Source organism: Mobula birostris, chromosome 19 (genome assembly GCF_030028105.1).
Source record: "Mobula birostris isolate sMobBir1 chromosome 19, sMobBir1.hap1, whole genome shotgun sequence".
Lineage (NCBI taxonomy): Eukaryota > Metazoa > Chordata > Chondrichthyes > Myliobatiformes > Myliobatidae > Mobula > Mobula birostris.
In genome coordinates, this window is record NC_092388.1 from 5,888,529 (window position 1) to 5,914,445 (window position 25,917).

At 37.3% G+C, this 25,917-nt stretch overlaps 1 protein-coding gene across 2 annotated transcripts in view; it reads right to left on the reverse strand.

The window, feature by feature from the left end:
• top2b (DNA topoisomerase II beta) overlaps positions 1-25,917 on the reverse strand; it is a 95,790-nt gene that overhangs the window by 37,292 nt on the left and 32,581 nt on the right. For both annotated transcript variants that reach the window (XM_072283161.1, XM_072283160.1), the window contains exons 3-20: positions 22,655-22,745; positions 21,352-21,415; positions 19,206-19,351; positions 19,008-19,105; positions 15,348-15,560; positions 14,118-14,291; positions 13,040-13,141; positions 12,809-12,946; positions 12,254-12,392; positions 11,872-12,029; positions 9,932-10,057; positions 4,371-4,481; positions 4,170-4,275; positions 3,814-3,923; positions 3,250-3,342; positions 3,053-3,167; positions 2,269-2,390; positions 62-210 (exon numbers count right to left, since the gene is read on the reverse strand). In XM_072283161.1, coding sequence (XP_072139262.1) covers positions 62-210; positions 2,269-2,390; positions 3,053-3,167; positions 3,250-3,342; positions 3,814-3,923; positions 4,170-4,275; positions 4,371-4,481; positions 9,932-10,057; positions 11,872-12,029; positions 12,254-12,392; positions 12,809-12,946; positions 13,040-13,141; positions 14,118-14,291; positions 15,348-15,560; positions 19,008-19,105; positions 19,206-19,351; positions 21,352-21,415; positions 22,655-22,745 — 2,255 coding nt within the window. The remainder of the gene's footprint in view (positions 1-61; positions 211-2,268; positions 2,391-3,052; positions 3,168-3,249; positions 3,343-3,813; positions 3,924-4,169; positions 4,276-4,370; positions 4,482-9,931; positions 10,058-11,871; positions 12,030-12,253; positions 12,393-12,808; positions 12,947-13,039; positions 13,142-14,117; positions 14,292-15,347; positions 15,561-19,007; positions 19,106-19,205; positions 19,352-21,351; positions 21,416-22,654; positions 22,746-25,917) is intronic.

Consider the following 25,917-nt stretch of genomic DNA (forward strand, 5'->3'; position numbering starts at 1 on the left):
TGGTGAAGTATGGACATGAGAAACATTGGTGATTTGTTACTGAACAGTGTACTTGACTTACCTTAACATGGTAAAAATGTACCGGGGACTGGCAGCATCTTTCCCGCCATGCAGTCTGGTACCAAATTGCCCAATTGGTTGCAATAAGCTTATATTATTACTGCCAACAAAGTTTTGGGCCAAGTTTACAATGGTCATCATAAGTGCTTGCTAAAATTAAAACAATAAACATGCAGATACTTAATTGTGATTTAAATTCACAGACAAGTCACAAGCTTTCTTTAATTGGAAGACATGTTCTGAAGATTACCAGTGTAGTCATGCTCCTAACTAGTAGCAGAACCTGTTCAACCACTATTCTTATTCGCACTGTCATCTGGTGATGCCCCAAATACAAAATATCATTCCAGTACTCAATCCTACCACAGTTCCCCCCAATCACCACCAACTCCAATCGCTGCTTTAACAAATCTTTTTAAAATATCAACGTTTCCAAATTTGATGCCCCTCCATTTCTGGTCCGAGTTTAATCCAATAAAGTGTTCTAATTACTCAGAGGCAGAACAGTAGCGTAGCAGTTAGTCTAACACTTTACAGCACCAAAGATCTGGGTTCATTGCTGGTGTTATCTGTAAGGAGCTTGCACATTTTCCCTGTGACCATGTGGGTTTCATCCAGGTGTTTTACTTTCCTCCCACATCCCAAAGATGTACAGATTAGTAAGTTTTGGCACGCTATGTTGACGTCAGAAGCATGGCAACACTTGTGGTCTTGTCCTAGGACTGTATTGTTCAATGACACAAACATATTTCAATGCACGTTTTGATGTACTGTATGTCTGATAAATAAAACTAATCTTTAACATTTCAGACCCAGGTAATTATCCATATTAATACTCTTCAAGAGACCAGCACCACCCTCTTCTTTATGTCAAAAATGTCCTAGCATATTATCATGTTTAAAGGAAGCTCAGTATCCACCATGTCCATAAAACATAGGAGTGGAATTAAGCTATTCAGCCCATCAAGTCCGCTCCACCATTCCATTATGGCTGATTTATCATCCCTCTCAACCCCATTCTCCTACTTTCTCCCCATAACCTTTGATACCCTGACTAATCAAGAACCTATCAAGCTCCACTTTGAATATACTCAATAATTTGACTTCCACAGCTGTCTGTGGCTGAAGAAATTCCTGTCAGTTTTGAAGGGACATTCTTTATTCTGAGGCTGTGCACTCAGTTCCAAAGCTCTCCTACTGATTCTACATCCACTCTTTCCAGGTCTTCTAGTATCCACTAAATTCAATGAGATTCTCACCTCATCTTTCTGCAGTCTACCAAGTACAGGCCCAGAGACAAGTACTCCTCATACATTAAACCTTTCATTAATCTTGTGATCTTTCTCTGGACACTTTCCAGGGCCAGCACCTTCTTCCTTAAATATGGGAATGAGAGCATTGACGCGCATCACAAATGCCCCGATGAGATACATCTTAGGTAGATATGGTGTTAATGAAATGACCACACATCTTCCCAGCTTACAAATGGCTGGCTTATGTACAATCTGCACATACAAATAAGCATTTCAGAGACAGGTGGGGTGGATCTGACAGTTGTTAAATGGCTGCAGGAATTTTCTGCTGCCTGGGATCTCATTTCACAAATGCACTCTCAACTTGCAAATTGTATGGGAAGGAGGAACGGGGCTTAGTTTGCTGTTGTAATTTTGTTATTATTGATGTTGTTGCTTGTACTGTTCTGTAAACATTGTGGGAATGCTATGCCAGCACCAGAATGTGCAACGACACTTTGCGGGCTGACCCTAGTGTGCTGGTTGTTAACACAAATGACACAATTCACTATATTTTTTGATGTACATGTGATAAATAAATGAATCTTATTCTGAATAGTTACACCACAAGCCAAAGGAACATAATTAAGCCATTCAACTCATTGTCTCTGTTCAGCATGTTACATAAATTAAAAAATGATTCAATTCTCTGAACAAACCTGAACAAAGTAGACTATTTGTCCAGGATTCCATGTTATATATCCAGCTTCTTACTGGAGGGATTTTTTTCTAGATGCTGAATAACCATCATAACAACTGAATTGTTTAATAAGTTAATAGTTAATTTAAATTAATAATTTTGACTACCTCTACACTTGGAGTCAAGATACAAAGCAAAATCTGCATTTCAAATCTAATTAGGTCCGTTTGACATTAGCTGAAAGCAGTATAAAAATATTTAGTTTTTTTTATTTACCTCACCATGGTGATAGGCAGACATTTCAGCCACTGAACCTGCCAACTGAGCAACCTTGACTTCTCGTTTGTCATTCCTCTTAAAACATGTAAATAACACTTTCCGCTGACCGGGTTTTAAACCTGAGATTAAATAGAAATGTATACTCTTTTAAAAATAATACCTAGCTTTTAAGATAGATTTAATTTTCATGAATGCTGAATCATATTCTACGAAAAGCTTATATTCAACTGGTTGAAAAGATCCCATGTTGAGCAATTTTTTTTTAAACAAATCAAGAAGAGAGTAAAATATTATGTATGAATCTTAGCAAGATTTTAGATTTATCATAATGTTAATCAGGATATATCAAAAATAAAACAATTTACAATGTTATAAACACAAGAGATTCTACATATGCTAGAAATCCAGAGCAACACACACGCACAAAATACAAAACTCAGCAGGTTGGGCAGCGTCTATGGAGAGAAATAAACTATCAACGTTTCTGGCCGAGATGCTTCATCAGGTCCTGAGGAAGGATCTTGGCCTGAAACTGTGACTGTTTATTCCACTTCACAGATGCTGCCTGACCTGCTGAGTTTTTGTGTGTGTTGCTTACAGTGTCATGGTCTATATTTAATTTTTAATCCTATCTAGTAGGCAAGTTCTATATAATTTGATTAATTAGGATACAAATTCCCAGTATTTGAAGTCAATAAACTGATCTTAAAAAGGGTGGTGCGGGGATGCCACAGATGAATTATAGAATTTAATCATAATAATGTCTACTTCAGATGCTTACCATCAACAAGAGAAGGAATAGACCTTTCATTGTCAGAATTTGAGAAAAGGATCAACTCCTTGTTGATGAAGTCATTGTACGTCAGGTGCGTAGTTGATGTTCCATATAAATATTGCTGTAAAATTAAATTTTAAATGTCACAATCACAAACAGAACAGACGATTAAATATTAAATTCTGCAATGTAAAGCTCCAGACCTCTGGCAATCCATGCAGCCTTCTCTGCCTTCTATCTTCCATGAAATTGGTCAGCCATTCTTTTCGATCATCTATTTTCTTTTTGCTGAAAGCCTGAAATATTTTTAATCAAAGCATTAATTTAACTTTTATACCACAGAGAACGGTAATTTCTATTGACCAATCATTCATTAACTCACAATTATAACCAGTTTATAAACCAATTGAAAGTCTGATATTGAAATCAGTTGGACTAAAAATAATTTAATTATTGCAATTTTTGTGCTTTTAATTCCCATGTGTTAACTTTTTTTCATTTTATTTCGAGATACAGTATAGAAGAGGCCTTTCTGGCCCAACTAGCCATGCTACCCAGCAACCCACCTATTTAACACTAGCCTAATCATTCAATGAATACTACTGATATCATCATACGGATTTGATCTGATAGTATATATTGAGATAGAACTAATTAATGAATACAACATTAATGCAGAATTTAACTTCTAACTTCTCTGAAAATAAAATTACACAAATTTATTGAAAACTTAACAAGCTGAGATTTTCTATAGTTATGTATAATACCAGGGTTATTGCAGCATCATCCTCTGGGCCTGTGTATCTAAACATTATGCGGTGTCTGTCCATATCAGCAAAGTACTCTTTTGCCTCTTTTGATGTGCTGGTGCCAAGACCTGCATGAGACATCACATATTCCAGTCATTTTATAAGCGTATTTGATCAGATTGTTACTTAACATTAGCTCTAATGGGTACCTGCAACTGGCAGAATCAAACTCAACTCCAGTTTGAAAGTATATCTGCATAAAACTTGTTGGCAGCTGCACAAAAATACAAAATTGCTAAATTAAATCAGGTGTGCCCCCCACCTCCTAGGTTTTTGCTTTTGACTATTTTAAGTTAAATTTTTACATTACAAACCTTTGTAGTACTTTACTTTCCAAGATTTGTTGTTTTCTGCGTGTTTTTTCCACTCATCAAATTCAGGAATGCTGTAGAATGCCAATTCTTGTTTATTTTTGGTAGCCTTTATTTAAAAAAAAAGTATTAAAAATCAGTGCTTCACATTTTTATTTTCATCTACAGCAACAGGATTGTAGATTGTTCTAAAGGTTCACTAGCCTTTACTATCGGAGTAATGAATTCCTCCAAGAAATGGTGTCTCAAAAGAGATGGCCAGTTGTGATGGAAGAAGTTAATCAGCAAGCCTTTGATGTGAGAGCCATCCTGATCCTGTAACATTTAAAGATATGCAAATTAATATTAACTGTTTTGATTAAGTTATTATGATAAACTGCTAAGAGTTTTGGTTCTACAATTCAAATTAATCTTTCTCTTTCAAAGCAATCTTCACAGTCATAACAACTGCTTCTGTGATACTAATCCTTTTTTCCCCACCTGAAATTGATTTACCTCTTTCTATATCAGTTTCTCACATTTGTTTGTATCTGTGTATTTTACTTTCCCCATGCTTATCCTGTATCAAAGGAATTCCATGATTCAAAGCTCCGTGTTGTAAGGGAACACTCACAAAGAAAAACTTCTCAAAGTTTATTTGTGTTTATATATTTTCCTCCCTAATATAGACCATCCCCATCTTAAGGCTAAAAAAAATTATTTTGGAGTGGACTTACCAGAAAAAAAACATTTGAGATAAATGACAGTTTCATAATTTTTTGCTGATGTTGGCCAAGATTTGTGTGAATGGGAAACAGAAATTGTTCCTTTCAAACACAAATTCGTTGCACTTCATTAGCCTGCCTTCCATATTACTAGTTTTCCTCATGACTAAGCCTCCTTTATTTTCCATTCAGATTTGGAACCAGAATCAATGGATAATCTCGTCTCTCCTAAAATGAAGGAAGGTGGCAGGCTAATTTTCATTAGCATATGGTCTCCACTAATCCAAATCTTCTTTGGTGAAATCCTAAACCAGTGCTTAGTAATGAACAATCATAGTTATGAAGCAGGGATTTCATAACAGACTTGAGATTCAACAGGTTCTTATTCCATATGGAATAGAAAAAGTAGAGAAATCTGAAGCAGGCTTGGCAAGGTAATTTTGCTAGGTTTTTCTTTTACAACCTAGCAATGCAAGGTACCCAGGCTTTACTTCATTGTAGGTAACAGTGAGCAAATACTTGGGACATTGTGTATGCAATTTCATGTTCTCAATTTGTCATAACAGCCCGATTCCTTGATTGGAAAGAGATAGAAAAATGCTTCAAAGCATATAATATTCCCATCCACATTAGCACACTCACAAAATATTCAAAACCTTCATCCCTGAAACAAACTCAGCAACCCTTATTTTTGATAACCAATTTTTTTACTCCCCACAGTAATATATCTACTTGTAAGTGCTGAAATCTGAATGCTAGTCAAGAGTTGAGTTGATATATTTTGCAATTCTGACAGCAGATTGCATATTGTTAAACCAAGGAAGAGAAATTAACATTACCCAGCATATTAGTTTACCTCACACTTATCAAATCTATTTATAGCCTGGATCCAAGCCTCCAATCACATCTACACCATCTCCAAAATATCCACATATACGTCTGTAACACGGCCCATCTTTGTGACTGCATCAATCTTTCTATTGCTCAATTCCTCATGATTTTGTAACATTCAATGCTCTTCCAACCAGCTTATCACCTTCCACAAATATGAATTTATCCTGTATTATATTACAGTATTATGCAAAAGTCTTATATACATGTAAAGAAATTCTGTAAAGTGAAGATGCTTTCAAAAATAATGGAAGTTTTTAAATATTAAAAACTATAAAGAATAGTAAACAGCAAAAAACTAAATCAAATCAATATTATGATTTGCCTTTGCCTTTAAAACTGCAACAATTCTCTTGGGTATATTGCCATTCAGTTTTTTAAGAAAATCGGCGGTAAATTGTTCCAAGCATCTTGGAGAACTTGCCACAGTTCTTCTGCAGACTTTACCTGTCTCACTTGGTTCTGTCTATCCAGATATTCCCAGACAGCCTCGATGATATTAAGATCAGGGCTCTGGAGGCCATACCACCTGTTGCAGAACTCCTTATTCTTCTTTTCACTGAAGATAGCCTTTTATGATCTTGGCCACGTGTTTAGGGTCATTGTCCTTCTGCAGAATGAAGTTGGGATTGATCAGACACTTCCCTGATGGTACTGCATGATGGATGAGAATCTGCTTGTACTTCTCAGCACTGAGGATTCCATTAATTCTGACCAGATGACCAACTCCATTTGCAGAAATGTGGCCCCAAACTTGCAGGTAACCTTCACTGTGCTTCACTGTTGGCTGCAGACATTCATCCATGCAGTGCTCTCCAGCTCTTCTTAAACAAATTGCCTCCTGCTTGAACCAATATTTTCAAATTTTGACTTATTCCAGAGCACTTGCTGCTGTTGATCAGCACCCCAGGCCTTGTGTTTCTGTGCACAAGTAAGTCTCTTGGCTTTGCTTCCACTCCGGAAGAATGGCTCTTTGGCAATAACTCTTCAATGAAGACGACTTCCGACAAGATTTCTTCCGACGGGAGGGGTGTACTTGGGTTCCAGTAGTTTCTGTGAGTTCAGAGCCAATAGCAGTGCTAGACTTCCTTCAATTTTAATGAGATGTCAGTTTGAAGTATCTCTGATCTGCTGGACTCAGGTTCCGTAGCCGACCACTGCATTTCTGTTCCTCAAGCTTGCCCATTTCTTTGTGTTTCTTCAGAAGAGCTGGGGCAGCACATCTTGAAACTCCTGCCTGCTGTAAAATTTCTGGTTGGGAGAGACCTTGCTCATGTAGGATGATCACTTTGTGGGTCTTGTGCTATGCTCACTCTTGCCATAGTGTAAGAATTGATGATTTGAAGATTAACCTGTCACATCTACCACACACTGACCTTTTAGTCTGGGTTTCCCTTTGCCCAGTTTGATTCCTTCTACACCAGTTAATCATTTTAGTTCATTCAACTCATAATGTCATTCATCATTTGCATCTATTTGGTATCTTTGTTTAATCATGCACTAGACTATAAACCTACAAAGTAATCATGTTTTTATTTGAAAATTAGTCTTTACTTAATATTTTACTTTCTTTAACAAAATACAAAAATTTCTCTATAACATTAATTTTTTTGGAAAAGTAATGTTCGGAAATCTAAAATTTGCACTTTTTCTACTGACATGAAAATGTAGAAGACAAAAAACAAACATCTAAAACAAAATTTATATAAAAAATCTAGGGTGCCTAAGACTTTGACACAGTACCGTAGGTGCAGGAGGTACCTAAAGTGACCATTAAGTGTAAAGCTCTGTTTCCAACATCCCAATTTACACCAGTTAGAGTTTAGGACTCACCCATCAAGCCTCTGGCTCAACAAGATTCTCATTCATGCTTCAATTCCTGCATGAGTTCATCAAATTACAACACTAACATGAACTGTCCACTACTCCAGTTCAAGCTCTCATGTATTACTTTCCTTTTTGCCTCACAACTAGTGGCTGTTTCTGTCTTCAGTTATCTTGTCTGAGTTCCGGAATAACCCTTCTAAACAACCCATTTCTCTCTTAAGAACAAAATTCTTTCCGGCTTTTTGTCACTTTTTGCTTGATTATACTGAACACTTTAACATATTGTATAATATTATACAGCATTGCATGAATGCAAGTTTTTGCTGATCATAAGCAAGATGCACAAAATGCTAAAGGAACTCAGCAGGTCAGGCAGCATCCATGAAAATGAATAAACAGTCAACATTTCAGGTTGAGACCCTTCTTCAGGACTGGAAGGGGAAAGATGCCAGAATGAAAATATGGGAGGAGGGGAAGGAGGATTAGCTGGAAGGTGATAGGTGAAGCCAAGGTGTGTTGGAAAGATAAAGGGCTGGAGAAGAGGAATCTGATAGCAGAGGAGAGTGAACGATAGGAGAAAAGGAAGGAGGGGACCCAGGGAGGTGTTAGGTAGTTGAGAAGAGGTAAGAGGCTGAAATTGAGAATAGAAGAAGAGGGGAGGGTTTGGAAAAAATTTTAATACCAGAAGGAGAAATCGATATTCATGCCATCAGATTGGAAGCTGCCCTGACAAAATATAAAGTGGGTGGCCTCATCATGGCACAAGAGGAGGCCATGGACCAACATGTCAAAACGAGAATAGGAATCAGAATTAAACTGTTTGGAGCTCTGATCGTAAAATACTAGAATGATACTTCAATAGAGTCAGAAGACTCCGCATGTCTTTCTGCTGGTAGCTATATAAAAAAAACTTAACTGGGGAGAAGAACAGGGAAGTTCCTGTTCCATGGTCAGTATTTGTCTCCCAATTAACAAAAGTGATTATCTATTGTATTTATATTCATGTTTTTTTTTATTATTGTGTTATTTATCTTTTGTGCTGTATTGGATCCTGTGTAACAATAATTTGTCCCCCTTACACACGTGTACAGGAAATGACATTAAACAATCTCGAATCTAATTTACACAGTACATAAAATTTTGCTGTGGAATTGAAGATTACATTTCTTTCAGTGACTGCATTTAAATGAATACTAATTTCTTTGGGCTGACCTGCTTTGGTGAAGGGTGCCAAATGTTTGCCAGTTGATTTTAAGTTTGTGCCTTGCTCACAACTAAAATCAGGATTTTATTGTCCTGAAACTGAAAATCGTAAAGTGGAGCGAGTAATTCAAGGAATTTAATAAAGGAAATATCTTGTAAGGAAAGTGAAATTTGAAACCTCCAAGAAGGCCACAACCTTGTTGTGGTTTGGAGCCTTGCATACCTCAATGATCCAGAGAACTATGTTGGCTGGAGTCATTTGGCTCTTGCTAAGATCACCCATAACAAACAGGTCAAAGGGTAGGGGTCAGACTAAGAGTGGTCCGCCAGTCCTCAGGTTTGGGGACTCAGTTCAGGCCTAATCACTTTGACTGGTCGATACGGAAACAGCAATGAATGAAGGACCCTTCTACATTTGTATGCAACTGTATTCCTGAGTCTCCACCCAGAACTTGCATGGCTGACAGTGGTGAAAACTAAGAGGAAGCTTTGGGCACAATAAAGGAAGACCTGAACACCACCAAGACCAAGACCAAAATTTGATAGACAGAGATGGAGGACCTTCATTACTGCCCTAAACAGTAAGTGTATCTTGAAAATAAACAAAGCCCTTTTTAAAGAAACAGGGATGTGCAGCCGTGGGGGGGAGAGAGAGTGGGAGTCGTGTTGAGTTTTATTGATGGTGTAAATATCCTCTCATCTTGGAGGGAATATGAGAGTAAATACAAGCCAGAGATAACTGAATCAGAAAAACTGAATAACCAGAGGGTAAATAGAGCACTTGGTGTAAGTCATGGGATGGAAGGAAGCAAAACTATATTATGCCAGCATTCTCAAAGCCAACAGCCAAAGAGACACTTCTCATTACAACTTACATTCCAATTAAAATATGCAATAGAAATAAAAAGAGCAAAACAGATAAAAACAAACAGAAAATTAAACAGATAGAGGGAAATAGTAAACACAAGTGAAGCCAGGACTAGGTAAATATATTCTCTGACTTTCTGTGAAACGATAGAGCTTTGATAGTACTCAATGTCAGCTTTTATGCTCACAGAGCAGAGCTCCTGCAGTATTTATTGAGAACACTATTATGTGCATCTCCTTTTAATTAAGATTCAGGGAAAGTGAAATGCTAACCTGATCAGTCATGATCATAATCTTGCCATAGCGAAGAGATTTCAGTGATTCTGCATCATCGTAACTTTTCTTGTACTGAAGACCTACTATCTTGATAATGTTGTTGATTTCTGCATTCTCCATTATCTGCACAACAAAGTAACATTAACATCTTTGTTTTTTCTGGAATTGCAATGTTTCACAACTCAATAATTCAATATTCTTTTAAATTATTAAAATTGTAATGGATAACCACAGCAAGTGAACTAAATTTAGTTACTATGAAGCAATTTACAGAATGAGGTCCTTTAAGGTATTCCATCAAAATAATCAGAACCACAGATTAAATTCAGACAGCAGGGTTTAAGGTATCCATGCAATATTTCATTACCAATTCTGTAAAATTGAAGTATATTATTGAAGGTAAAATAAATAAAAATTGCTGCTTTCTTTCATTTAATAAATTTACAAATAAAAGTACTGTAAGATAATACAGGAATAAACAAAACTAAATTATTCTGTTTATGAAGGATTATAAAATAAAAAGATAACAAAATAGGCTTATGATGCCTTGGGGATATAAAAATAAAAGCATCTTTTTTATTATCCATCTAACAGCAGAAATATTTTAAAGATTTATTATCTCTGAATATGTCTGACAACCTTGAGTGTTAGAACCCTATTAAAGAGCAAGCTTACAATTACAAGGAGATATGCAAGATTACTAAAAACAAATTAGAGAGTTTCAATCTTATTTTCTTCAATTGTAAGATTCAACTGCTGAAATCAACAAACAAGTTCAAGAAATTTTATCGTTTCTTTTACTAATCGGTAATGCCTGACTGAGAGATCATTGAAGGTTATTTGACTTCCGACTTTAGAATCTGGTGTAGGTTAACAAAACGATTAGTTCATATGAGACATAAAAGACTGTAGAAATCAAGAGCAACAGTCTGTTGGAGGAAGTCAGTGGGGAAAGGGGGTCAAGCAGCATCTGTGCAAGGAAAGAATCTTGTCAATGTTTTGGGCTGAAACCTTGCATCGGTCCTGTTAGGTATTGTTTGTTAAATGATTATTAAAACTATTTTCTTACATTCTTTCAAATGAAGTTCCATTGAAAGGTCAGAAAATGCACAAGCTTCAAATAAGGTAGTAATCAAATGCAATTAAATTTTGTGTGACAATTATTCATGCTGCATTTCTCATACAGAGAGTAAGAATAAAATAAATCATTTTCACAATAAATATTCTAACCAAAGTCATTTCATTAATGTCTCTGTTTTCATGAGACTCGTTCTAAAGTCTGTGATACAAAAAAGACAAACTTTAGTCGTAAGGATATGAGAGAAAGTGGCATCCAGTTTAATCACACAAAAATTGCAAAATATTCAAGAAACAGTTTGAAGAATGATAAGGGGGATTAATGATGTAAACTAAAAAATAAAATCTACTTCCAATACCTCCCCCTCCCGTCCCTTCTTTGCCAAATGAATTTGCCCAATGCTGTTAGATCTGTGAAATATAGAGTCCATCACATTAACAGATGGAGTTAATAAACCGAGGTTTATTTACTGGCTCTATCTGAAAGCTTAGCAAGGCACCTGACTGGAGTAATAAATAATGAACTTCATTAACCTCAATGATTTACTTATGTGAAACTCTAACTGAAGATGTGGGAAATTAGGACTGAACCACAAGAGACCTACATTACATGCAACAAAATAATCTGAGGTAAAAATTTGCTAATAAAATAACTTGCAAAATACAAGTGTACAAGTATTTTAGACACATGCTTTAATTAGAAAGGCGGTATCTTCTTGCCAGAATACTCATTGAGATTATGTCTCAAATGCTCTGTTCACAATTGTTTTGCATTCAAGTGATTTCCAGCTGAGGACAAAAAGGCTTATCAAGTTAAAAGATACAATGCTATTTTACTTATTATCTGTGTTCAGCCATACCTGTTTATGTGAAGCTTCTCGAACATTGAGAATTTTACCCCTCAGTGGGAACACACCATATCTATCACGGCCAATGACACCTAGACCTGACACAGCCAAGGATTTGGCTGAATCTCCTTCTGTCAGAATCAATGTACATTCTGAGGAATGCCTTCCACCTAATTTAGAAATATATACATATCCTTTAGCTCATACAGCTTACATATTAAAGACAAATGTGAAACAGGTTATGGAAAATGTTTTGCAGTCAGATACTTAAACACTCTCTGTTCAACCACAATAGTTCTTATTAAGTTTCACAAGTGACCATTTTATTTTAAGCCACAGATATGATATGTGTCATCTGTTCTTGTACTACTGGAAGCAAAAGCATTTACTGTACCTGCATCATTGGCATCATCTAGTTTTGGAATGCCTTTAATTTTGCTGTGTTTTACCGAAGAACACTTCTTATTCAGTTGGGTCTGGGCTTTAAATTTTACCCAATTTAATATACTTTCAACAATGCCACAGTTGTTTGCCTGAAAGAACCAAAGAAATTTTCCTCTTAAAACAAGGAGGGAAAAAAAATCAATCCAAAAAGTATCAATTTCATTTTAACAATACTAAATGCAATGAAACTAAAGATTGCCTAAATCTTGAAAAATGTAAATTCTAACACTGGAAATAGGAGGTGTAAAATGATTGGCTCCTTGACCTTAATCAATGACAATTTTTTAGAAGTTTAAAATCAGCCCATATCTGTATACGAACTGTTAACTCCCAAGTATACATATTGATAAACACAAGATATTCTACAGTTGCTGGAAATCCAGAGCAACACACACAAAATGCTAGAGGAACTCAGCAGGTCAGGCAGCATCTATGGAGAGAAATAAACCGTTTCGAGCCAAGACCCTTCAACAGGTTGGGATATATTGAACACTGAAATACTAACCCCCTTGAAGAACTTTTCAGAAAGAATGCATTTTGATCCAAAGCTCTTCGGCTGAAGAGTCATGTTTTCCTTTGTTTGTGAATCAAATGTTGGGTTTTCAATCAGACAGTTGACAAAGACCCATAAATGATTTTTCACCTACATGAAAGGAAAATATCTGAAATTACCTTCATATTAAAGAGTTACACTATCATGTCAAGTTTTACTGGAATTCTACAAAAAAACACATACCTGAAAAGGTTTGACTGATACTCCAGCTTTGTTTTTCTTTTTCACAACTTCAATTAACTTACTAACAATCTGGTCGACCACATAATCTGCATGTCTACCACCCTTTGAAAGTAACAACAAATTTAGAATACTTATTGATTTAAAGAAAGTAAAATGATAACTTTCACAAAGCAATATGAGAGTGCCTAATCACTAACAACGATGAGACAGCCTAGAGAGGAGTAAAGAGCTCGAGGCCTGATGCCAGGCAAATACTTTCTTCCTCAATGTCAGCAAGGCAAAGGAGATGCTTATCAGCCTCAAAACTTGTACCTCTCACATCTCCCTTCACATTGGCAGCACAGCAGTGGAGACTGCAAGCAGTTTCAAACTCCTCAGAGTAAATATCTCAATCTCTTATGGCCACAGAACACATCCTACATAGTCAGGAAAGCTCACCAATGCCTCTAACTCCTGAGGAGGCTGAAGAGAGCTGGACTATGCACATCCATACTCACATCATTCTACAGATGTGCAGTGGAGAGCATCCTAACAAGCTGCATCATTGCTTGGACAGAAAGGCTCTACTACAGGTTGTCAAAACTGCTTAATGCATCGGAGGCACCAGCCTACCCACCATCATGGACAAATATATAAAAACACGGAAAAAGACATCATGAAGGTTCCCACTCACCCTGCTCATGGACTGTTTGTCCCACTCCCATCAGGGAGGAGTCTACATAGCATCCAGGTCAGGACCACCAGACTCAAAAACAGTTACTTCAACCAAGCTGTAAGGCTGATCAACACCTCCACCCACTAACCCACCCCCCCTCCACGGCCCCAACCACTACTATTTTACTATTTCCTTTATGTACAAACACTCCTGTGCCTAGTGTCACTTTATGGACATACAATCAACGTATATAAGCTAACCTTATGTATTTATATTTATTGAGTCTTTTTTATTATTATTTTCTTTATCTTATTGTGTTTTTTTTGTGTTACATTGGATCCAGAGTCACAATTATTTTGTTCTTCTTTACAATGGAAATGACATTAAACAATGTTGAATCTTGAAGCTTTTTATAATACCAACCTTAGTGGTAGCAATGCTATTTACAAAACTGACTTGCTGGAAGCCTTTCTCACTCATGGTCAGGCACACCTCCCAGCGATCATTCACTACTTCATGAACCACCTTCAGAGCAACACCAGTTTCATCCAGTTTATCTTTCACATAAAGATCAACATAGCTCCGGAATCCATTTACCTAAAGAACCAAAACAAAAGTTAAACAAAGATCACATACCACATTCTGTCTCTTCAACTCCACTCCTTGATTTTCTCTCCTTTCACATTCTAATGGTTTCATTTCCTGTCCTCCACAGGTCTACTTTGTCATGTAGAACATAAACCACAAAACTTCCTTGGAATTCTCAAAACTTGTCTTATTTCTGATTTCTCCTAGCTCTGATAAAAGGCCACCAACCTGAATTATCTGTTCTTTTTCCTCAACAATACTGCTTGGTGAATATTTCTTGCATTTTCTGTTTTATCTATCAATATTTAACCAAGAAAAGCTGCATTGTAATCTTGTACTCATCTCCAGCAACCTCTCCTTCATCCCTTTTATATGCGCTTCCAAATTTATTTTCCTTATTTTTTTTAAAAACACTTTGGAGAACAATAACCCATTTCCCCTCTAAAAGAACAAGTCACTTGCACAATACTTTGCAGTTAATAGGGACAATCATCAAAGTAACGAAGGTACATTTCTCTTAAAATTCCAATATTTCCATACAACACAACAAGCAAACAGGAGATCATTTGGTCCATCAAATCTGTGCCAGCTCATAGAGCAATCCCATTCATTCATTACCTATTCTCACCACATTCTACTCTTACCCCATTTCATACCAATTCTAAAAAATACCTACACAACAGGGGCAATTCAAAATGTCCAATTAACCTGCTAACACATAGACCTCTGGGATATAGGAACAAACAGGAACAGGGAGAATATGTAAAGTGCACATACACAGCTGTAGAGTCAGGAATGAACTCAGCTCTACTGTACTGCCCCAAAAACTACCACAAAATTCTCTTCTGCTCACCTGGGCCAGGTACATTTCTAGAGAGTAAACAAAAGTTAAAAGCCAGTCAACAGTTCATCTGCAGAATATACATTTCAAACCATGAAAAATAGTTAAACAGCTGCCAATAACCTTTTCACTTGAAGCCAAGCGTGAGTACAACTATTTATGGATAATCTCAGAACATCCTACAAATATTGTAATCTACAGATGTGTTGTTAATAATTACTTACTGGCAACTTCTTTCCATTAAGCATGACTTTGACTCCTTTACACGACCCAGCTACATCATAAGCTCTTCGAGTCATTAGTGCCACAATATCTTTATCCAGTTTATCCATCTTGAATTTTGACAGATCAGGTTGGAATGTTATACATGTGTAATCATCTCCATCAAAATATTTAATCCTCGACTCGGATGATTTGTTCATATTATTTGTCCACGTCTGCACAAAGATATTTTGAAGTATTTAAAAATATATTTTGTTTATATTTACAATATATGACACAAATTTAATGAGTTTCAGTTTTTGCCTTTAAGTTATCTAAAGAATCAGATCTAGGGTAACAACTATTTCGTTCTTCTTTACACTTGTGTACTGGAAATTACATAAACAATCTTGAATTTTGAATGAATGCAAAAAAATTGTTATGTGATCTGTTATAAATCGGATAACAAATACAGACAATTATATACAAAAATAAAACATTATAAAGGGAATCACACATTTTAGTGGCAGATAAAAGCAAGGTTTTAGCTCGAAAATAATATTCTTCATGATATCTAAGAGAATTCTATCCATCGGGCTTTAATGCAATAATAAATGCAAGCTCTAAATCAACAATGACAAAAAAATTAAATGGAGAAATGCACAGTTCTGGTTATGTCTTAAAGTATCAAAAAGAGCTAAAACAGGTGACATGTGGGTAAAAATACTCTAGTTATCGTGCCTTTTCTATGTTCTTATGTTTAGCATAAAATCCTAAGATGTTTCAAAATTGCATCAGACATATGGGTTCCATAAACTTACAAGGTAAGGCATAAGACCGTAAGACATAGAAGCAAATTAGGCCATTTGGTCCACCAAGTCATCTATTCCATCATGGCTGATTTATTTTCCCTCTCAATCCCATTCTCCTGCCTTCTCCTCATAATCTTTTACGACTTGACTGGCCAAGAACTTATCAACCTCCACTTTAAATATACCCAAAGACTTGGCCTTCACAGCAGTTTGCGGCAAAGAATTCCAGATTCACCACCCTCTGCCTAAGGAAGTTAGATCATCAATATCTTCAAACTTAAACTTGGGTCAGCATAACTGAGTTTCCACTTGTATATTCTGGAGTGCTTAAGCAGAAGTGTGTGGACAAGAGTGTGGAGGTTGATGCGGTGGCTGAGAAGGTTTGGACAGCAAAGTGAACAAAAAGACAAATTCAAGTATTCCATACAAACGTTAATTATTCTGGACATCATACTGAGTAAGAAACAATGAAATGTGCATTAGTCTGTGCACATTCCAATATAACATTGTGATCGCTCTGTTTTGTCAATCACTGAGGGAAAAAAAAGTTGAAGAAAACACTGCTGCTCTGATTTGCACAGATAACTACCAATCATTTGACATCAATACACAGAAATTTGCTCGTATTTTCAGAAGTAGCCATGGCTACCATTGCTCAATGAACAAACAGTCAAGCCATTTCACCTGTGCAGCTTAGTTTTAGGATAACGGGCAAAGAAATGGTAGATGGAATATAGTTCAAGTATGGTTATGAACTTTGGTATAGGAACGAATTCAGAAGTCAGAGATGCAAAGAGACTTGGGAGTCCTTGAGCAAGATTCCCTAAAGGTTAATTTGCAAGTTGAGTCTGTGGTGAGGAAGGCAAATGCAAAGTTAGCATTTGTTTCAAGAAGACTAGAACATAAAAGCAAAGACGTAATGCTGAGGCTTAATAAGGCATTGGTCAGACCACATATGGAAGATTGTGAATAGCTTTGGGCTTCGTATCTAAGAAAAGATGTGCTGGTATTGTAGAGGGCCAGAGGAGCTTTACGAGAATGATCCTAGGAATTAAGGGTTAATGTACGAGGAGTATTTGATAGGCCTGGACTCTCTGGAGTTCAGAAGAATGAAGCGGGAATATCATTTCAAACTATCAAATACTGAAAGATAGAGTGGATGTGGAGAAGATGTTTCAATTGGTGGGGGAGTCTAGGACCAGAGGGAATAGCCTCAGAAAAAAAGGACGTCCATTTAGAACAGAGACAAGGAGGAATTTCTTTCACAGAGTGGTGAATCTGTGAAGTTCATTGCTACAGACAGCTGTGGAGGCCAGGTCATTGAATATATTTAAAGCAGAGGTTGACAGGTTCTTGATTAGTAAGCATGTCACAAGTTACAGGGAGAAGGCAGGAGAATGGGTTTGAGAGGGAGAATTGATCGGTATGGTCAAGAGGCAGAACAAACTAAATGGGGTGAATGGCCTGGTTCTGCTCCTGCGACTTACAATCTCAGTCAAAAATCTACACCTGCTGTAGCGCAAAAATATACTGAGGAGCAGGCAACTGGCAATAAACTAGCATGGAACAGTTGGAAGGATCATATCAATGCAATACATATTACATTGTATTCAAATATAAAATTAAGAGGAACACAAGGAGTTATTAGTTAAAAAGTAGGTTAGAAAATAAAATATAATCAATTCAGTGTGTGCTATAATGCAGCGGTGCCCAACCACTGGGCCGCGGACCGGTACCGGGCCGCAAAGCATGTGCTACCGGGCCACGAGGAAAGATATGAGTCAGCTGCACCTTTCCTCGTTCCCTGTCACGCACTGTTGAACTTGAACATAGGGTTGCCAACTATCCCATATTTGCTGGGACGTCCCGTATATTGGGCTAAATTGGTTTGTCCCATACGGGACCACCCTTGTCCCGTATTTCCGCCGCTAAGGTAGAGCATTCCTATGAAACCTTCCGTGCCGAAATGGCGTGAAGCGAAGAAGCAACTACCATTAATTTACATGGGGGAAATTTTTGAGCGTTCCCAGACCCAAAAAATAACCTACCAAATAACACATAAAACCAAAAACAACACTAACGTATAGTAAAAGCAGGAATGATATGATAAATACACAGCCTATATAAAGTAGAAATAATGTATGTACAGTGTAATCGGGAAGATTAAGCCAGACCGATTTGTGGGGAAAAAATCAGCATGTACATGCATGCGCACGCAGGTGCCCGCAGAAGGCTTCATGGTCATGGCAGTCTTTCCTGGGGTAAACACAAGTGTCCCAGGATTTGACTACTAATTTTGTCCCTTATATGGGAGAGAGAAAGTCGGTAACCCTAACTGCAAAAGACATGTTGACGTGAGTTTAACCCTACTTGAACACCCCCCGCTGGTCGGCCAGTTCGCAAGAATATTGTCAATATTAAACCGGTCCGCGGTGCCACCTCGAGCTACCTGCCAGCCTAGTCATCATATGGGAGCCCAAGCACGGGAGGATAAACCCTGGGCACCCTCCCAAGACTATGATCTACACGCTCCTAGAAGACAGCGGCGCGGCTAATGTAGATGAACTGAACATACTGATGAGGGAGAGGGAGAAGTGGAGAGTCCGTCATCGTGCCCAACGCCGGCCCCCTAGGCCTGAGTCGACGTAGTAGTGGTGGTACAAGAAAGGTTGGGGACCCCTGCTACAATGTACATGGAATACTTGAACATATTACTATTCTGTTTCTTTTATTAAGTTATTCTCATTATGTTTCTACAGGATGCAGCAACAGTACTGATGGCTGGAAGTCTATCAAACCCCATCAACCACAGAAGAGAAGCCACATTCCTCGATTTCTAATGAATGAAAAGGACCTAAAATCACATCATACCTGCTTAAAACTGTTTTTGTATTCCTTGCAAGCAGTTTCTACCGTGAACTTGCTGCTAAATATGTTGCAGAGTTTAGCACCATAGCCATTTCTTCCACCTACAAATTCCAAACAATCACCAAAGCTGTCAGCATCAATCCCCTCAATAGCTGAAAAATGTTTTGCACAATTGAATGTAATGGTGAACTCTGATCTTACCCGTGACTTTCTTTTCATCATCATCATAGTTACTTGACGTTAAGAGCTGCCCAAAAATCAAAGCAGGTACATATACTTTTTCTACTTTGTGCTCCACTACTGGAATGCCTTTCCCATTATTCCAAATGCTAATAGTGTTGGAATCCCTTGAAAAAAACAAAAGCTATTTAAATGTGCATTTCTCTTCCAAGACCAATAACATTAGTGATTTATTCATTTTAAAAATATAAGCAAACTGAATACAACAGTATTTCTTACAGTTTGTAACTTACTACAAATGCATCGTAAAACTTTTTGCAAATTCAGAGATCCAAGCTTTCAACCGGGAAATAGATCAATGAGCCGTATATGAAGAATATGTTTTATAGCCTTTCTATAATGTTCACGATTAACAAAACAGCAAAAATTCCATTAATGTGTCATGCTTGGGACATGGTTGGTGTCACTTTTTCCAGAATATTGGATATCAATTCATAAAACACCACCATACTGTATATACAATATCCAAATACAAGATTCACATGTAGAATAATACATTTTTCAACAAAACCACTGTATTTACAAGGAAGAAAGTACCAGGGTCTGGCTGAGCCAAAGGCAGAATCAGTGATTTTCTTTGAACAATGAGACAATAGATTATTGGAATTTTTCTGTAGTTCTAACTATACGTACTTTGGACTGTTAGTACCGTGTTTTGCATCTTGGCTCTGGTGGAATGCAATTTCATTTGGCTGTATTCATGTACAGTTGAATGACAATTGAACTTGTAAAAAAACTGTAGGGCTTTGCAACCGATACCACTGTTGCATACTGCCACTTAATGAAAGTGAAAATACTAAACAAATTTAAAATACAAACATCATTGCACCTTGCAGAGTAAAGTAAGATTTTGATCCATCTATCTTCTATCTGTTTAAAAGTTATGTAATTACCTCTTCAATTATCAAGCTAATACCCATTTGAAAACTACTACTGAATATGCTGCCACTATTTTTCAGTCAGTATATTAAAGAAAATAATAAAGCATTAATGTAAAACATTCCTTTTTTAAGTGTCTTACACCGACTGTTTCAGTCTACCACTCCATCTAACAGCTTAACTAATCCCTCCTTCTGTCCTTGACAAATAGCCCTCTTCAAACTTTTTGCAAAGACACAGAACATAGAACATAGACTGGTAGGCACAGGAACAGGCCCTTCAGCCAACGATGTTGTGCCAACCAATTAAATTAGTAATCAAATGGCCAACTAAACTAATCTCTTCTGCCTACACAATGTCCATATTCTTCCGCTTTCCTCATTCGTTGAATCAGACCTTAAACTAATATCTTAAGCAGACAATTACTATCCTATACTCACACCTTTGTGTAATACCCATAATTTTTAATAATATGATTCCACATTTAATGTAAAAATATACCAGACAGTCACAGCCACTCATGCACAAATCTTCAAACTCTACAAAATACAAAAGCTGCCTGATTGTAGCTTACCCATTCAGCATAGCCCATAGCCTTTAGCTTGTGATTTGCACTCCTTGGCCAGCTCCACAACTACATGCTTTCCTCCAACTCCACAATGATGAATGAATTACCCCATTCCACATTTTTAAATTTAACTACATTATTGACACTCACTGCATCTGGTTGTTATGCGATCTTTGCAACCATCTTTTCAATCTCTGATTAATTTCCATCACTGTTTACTCGAGTGAGTGAGTATAGACACACAAATATTTAGAATTTTCAGGATGTTTCATAAAGGACTGCTTTTGGTTAATGGTATGAGGGGGCAGAGTTTAAAACTAATTCCTCGGCCCCTATTTGAATCAATCTTTTACAACACCAACTACGATTAAGTCAAAGTTTTGAATAGACATATAGACACACGAGCAGTCAAGCTTACAAATAACAAGAATTACTGCCAAATAAGACTATTTGTTTATGATTGTTTGAATCAATCAAGATCAATTATTAAGTTTTAAAGGATATCACATCAATAGTGTTGACATCTCTGGTTATTGTAAAAAGACTGTCATCATAAGAACAAGAAAACCAACAAAGCAGTTAAAAATGATCTTATTCAGTCATAAACTCCAGTAACTAATCAGTACATGCAATATGCAAAATACCAATGCAAAGACTTACGCATCAATTGAAATTTTGATACAGGTCATATTCTTGTCCCTCTGCTTGTTGTCAGCTGCATTAACTAAAACAGAACAAAGCCACATTTTACAAAGCCAAAAATATCCGTCGTGGGATAAAATAATAACTGCTTTGAAATGAAATTATGTGCTAAGACTGTGATGGATCACCATTTGCATTCACTGAAAGTAAAGTGGACCAAACAACACACCAGGATTTCCATAGAAATTCCTTACAAGTCCTAAAATGATTTTACTTTAGTTCGGGGGTTCTCAACATGGGCTTCACAGACCCCTTGCTTAATGGTATTGGTCCATGGCATAAATAAAGTTGGGAACCTCTGCTTTAGTTGGTAATTTATTATTTGAGATTAGCGTTAAAGGCCAAATGGTGATTTATAGGGATGAATTTGAGACCTCTGTAGAATATAAATATTCAGCATCTGGGTCACCATAACAAAATTTAACATGACACAATGGATGTAAATATCCACAATATTTTTTGTTTATTCTTTTATTGGGATCTAGCCATCATTTTGATGTTCCTTTAGATTCTAGAACAGAGATAAGGAGAATTTCTTTAGCCAGAAGGTGATGAATCTGTGGAATTCATTGCCACAGTCAACTGTGGTGGCAAAATCGGTGGGTTGATAGATTCTTGTTTAGTTAGGGTGTCAAAGGTTATGGGGAGAAGGCAGGTGAATAGATAATGACTCAGTCATGATGGAATGGCAGAACAGACTCGATAGGCCGGATCGCCTAATTCTGCTCCTATGTCTTACAGTCTTAACTTCAAGTCCAGCATTTATTGCTTATGCCTCATCATTCTGAAAGAGATGACTGTGAGCATTTCTCAGATCACTGCAGAATTCTAGTGAATATTGGGCAGCTATTTCAATTCAGCTTATTGAGGTAACAATAATCTCCACCACTATTTACTGTTTGCACTGCAGTGTGCACACTTTACGTTAGTGTGGAACTTGGAGAGGAACCTACATATATTAGGGTCCCGTGTACTTGCTACTTTTGTCCCCATGGATGTTGAGGTCATGGATTTAGGTGTTGTCAGAGTAGCAAGGTGAGTAATTAGATGTACACACTACAGCCACTAGACATTGTTGAACAGAAGTCATCAGTCGGCTGCTTTGTCCTAGATGTTCACATGTCCCTCACACTTCAGATTAATATAGAAAACTGATATCAAACAACTGGGGTTTCCAAATTGCATGTCAGTTTATCAAAGTTTTTCTGTACTTGGTTTACCTTAAAGCAGCACAGGAGGTGGGAGAGAAACAAGAGCTTACCTAGAATCTCATCAAATATTTTGTACAACCCAGGAACAAAGGTAACATCCCTCAAGTTCATACCAACATCTTCATCATAAACCCACATTGGCTGAAAAGAAAGTGAATAAAAGTAAGTTCCTGAATTTACAACTTACTCTTTTCAGTTATCCTCTATAAAATGCTATCCTTTTTATAAATAAAGATAAAAATCAAGCATACATGAATTTAGAACCCTGGAATATGTCATAAAACATAGAACAGTACAGCACAGGAACAGATCCTTCAGCTCACAATGTCAAACTAATTAAATTAGTAATCAAATGGCCAACTAAACCCCTTCTGCTACAGAACAACCAAATCCTTCCATTTCCAGTATATTTATGTGCCTGCTTTTTGAACACTTCCAACGTATTTGCCTCTACCATCACACCAGGCATCATGTCCCAGGCACCTATCATTCTCTTTGTCAAACAACCTGCCCCACACTTCTTTTTTGAACTTGCCCTCTTCTCACGTTAAATGCATACTCTCTGGCACTACATGTTTCAAACCTAGGGGGAAAAAACTGTGTACTCTAACTCTGCTCTCATAATCTTATAAACCTCTTCCAGATTTTCCCTGTCTTCACCACTCCAGAGAAAACAAACTAAGTTTGTCCAACCTTTTATTCTAGCAACATTTTCTAATCCAGGCAACATCCTAGTAAACTTTTTCTGCACCCTCTCCAAAGCCCCAATATTCTTCCTACAAGGGGATGACGTGTTTGGATGCAATACTCCAAACAGGGCATAGCTATAGTTTTTAAAATCTGCAATGTATACGCAATGGCCACTTTAATAGTACCTCCTTTACTTAAAGTGAACACTGAGTGCATGTTCATGGTCTTTTGTTGCTGTAGCCTATCTACCTCAAGGTTCAAGGTTCAGAGATGTTATTCTTCACCCCACTGTTGTAATACGTAGTTATTTGAGTTACTATCGCCTTCCGATCAGATTAAACCATTCTCCGCTAGCCTCTCTCATTAATAAGGGGGTTTCATCACAGAGCTGCTGCTCACTGGATGCTTTTGTTTCTCGCATCATTCTCTGTAAACTTGAGAGACTTGTGCAAGAAAATCCCAGGTCAGCAGATTCTGAGATACTCAAACCACCCCATCCAGCACCAACAATCATTCCACACTCAAAGTCACTTAGATCACATTCTTCCCCACTCTGATGTTTGGTCCGAACAACAGCTGAACCTTTTGACCCTGCATGCATGCTTTTATGCATTGAGTTGCTGCCACGTGATTAGCTAATTAGATATCTGCATTAATAAGGTGTACAGTTGTACCTAATAACGTGGTCACTGAGTGTAAATTCCCAGCTCCTGAACTCAATTCCTCTGCTCATTCAGGCAACCATACGATATACCTTCTTTACCACCCTGTCAACTTGTGAAACCAATTTCAGGATGCAATGGACTTGCATCGCAATACCCCCCCACACACATTGACGCTGTTAAGTCTTACCATTCATAGTGTACTGTTCTTTTACATTTGATCTCCTAAAGTGCAAGACTTTACATTTGGCCGGGTTAAACACCATCTGCCAATTTTCTACCCATACTTGCAACTGGCCTATATCCCATTGTATCATTGCAAGTCTTCTATGCTATCCACAACACCACCAAGCTTCATATAATCTGCAAACTTATTAAAGCACTCAACTGCATTTTCATCTAGGTCATTTACAGATATATTTATTTTTTTTTCCACAAATAGCAGTGGTCTTAGTACAGAGCCCTGCAAAACACCACCAGTCACAGAACCACCACCCCCCACCCAGCCAGAATGCTCCATAAACCACTATTACCCTCTGTGTTCTATTGGCAGGTCAATTTTGATTTCAAACAACCAATTCACCATGGACACCATGGATCTCATGCACCTTAATTTTCTGTAAGAGTCTCCCATGAGGGGTGTTTCCAGGCATCTTGGTAAGATCCACAGAGTCAACATCTACAGCTCTAACTTCATCAATCACCTTTATCGCCTCTTCAAAAAAAAACTCAAGTTGGTAAGGCACAACTAGTCCCACATAAAGCCATGCTGACTGTCCCTAGTTAGGCCATGGTTTTCCAAATGCTCATAAATCCTGTTTCCGATCAGACTATATTACATGTGCTTCCATGCTGATTTAGAAGGGAAAATCCTTTTTTTTTGCTCAACACTTTTCCATTCTTTATCCTTTTTAGGATTTCTACTAAAAATATAAACAACTCACAAAAAAGTATACTCAGATAGGAACAATTATGCAAGGCTATTATAACAAAGACAATGCCCAGAAAATGGCAAGTAATATTGATCGGGCATCTCCTCCACCTAATACAAAAGGCTCTATGTGTTCAATTTTGACAAAATGGTAACACCCCAACTTTTGGATTACTGTACCAAAGGAATAATATATAATTTGAGCCAAGATGTATAAAGAATCAATGCAGAATGTAATGTCACCTTAATGTGCTGATACTAAACACGTTCACAAATCCTTGCTACACATTGTGTAATCTGGCACCACAAAACACTGAAGATTGAATGCTTAGTAACTAAAGTTCCAAGGCAGATCCACAACCAACTGAAGTTCAAAGTTCAAGTAAATTTATTATCAAAGTACATATATGTCACCATATGCAACCTTGAGATTCATTTATTTGTGGGCATACTCAATAAATCCACAATAGAATAATAACATAATGGAATCAATGAAAGGCCACATCAACCTGGGCATTCAACCAGTATGCAAAAGACAACAAACTGTGCAGATACAAAAATAAAGAAATAATAATAACGAATTAATAAACCATAAATATCAAGAATGTGAGATGAAGAGCATTGAAAGTGAGTCCAGAGGTTGTGGGAACATTTCAATGATGGGCAAGCTATGTTAAGTGAAATTATCCCATTTGATTTAAGAACCTGATGGTTGAGGGGTAATAACTGTTCCTGAACCTGGTGCTGAGAGTCCTGAGGCTGCTGTACCTTCTTCCAGATGGCAGCAGCGAGAAAAGAGCATGACCTGGGTGGGTCGTGTCCTTGATTATCCTGGCAGCACTGCTCCGACAGCATGCGGTGTAAAATGAGTCCAAGGACAGAAGATTGGTTTGTGTGATGTACTGCGCTGTGTTCACGATCTTCTGCAGCTTCTTTCGGTCTTGGACGGGACAACTTCCATACCAGGTTGTGATGCGCCCTAGAAGAATGCTTTCTACAGTGCATCTATAAAAATTAGTGAGGATTTTAG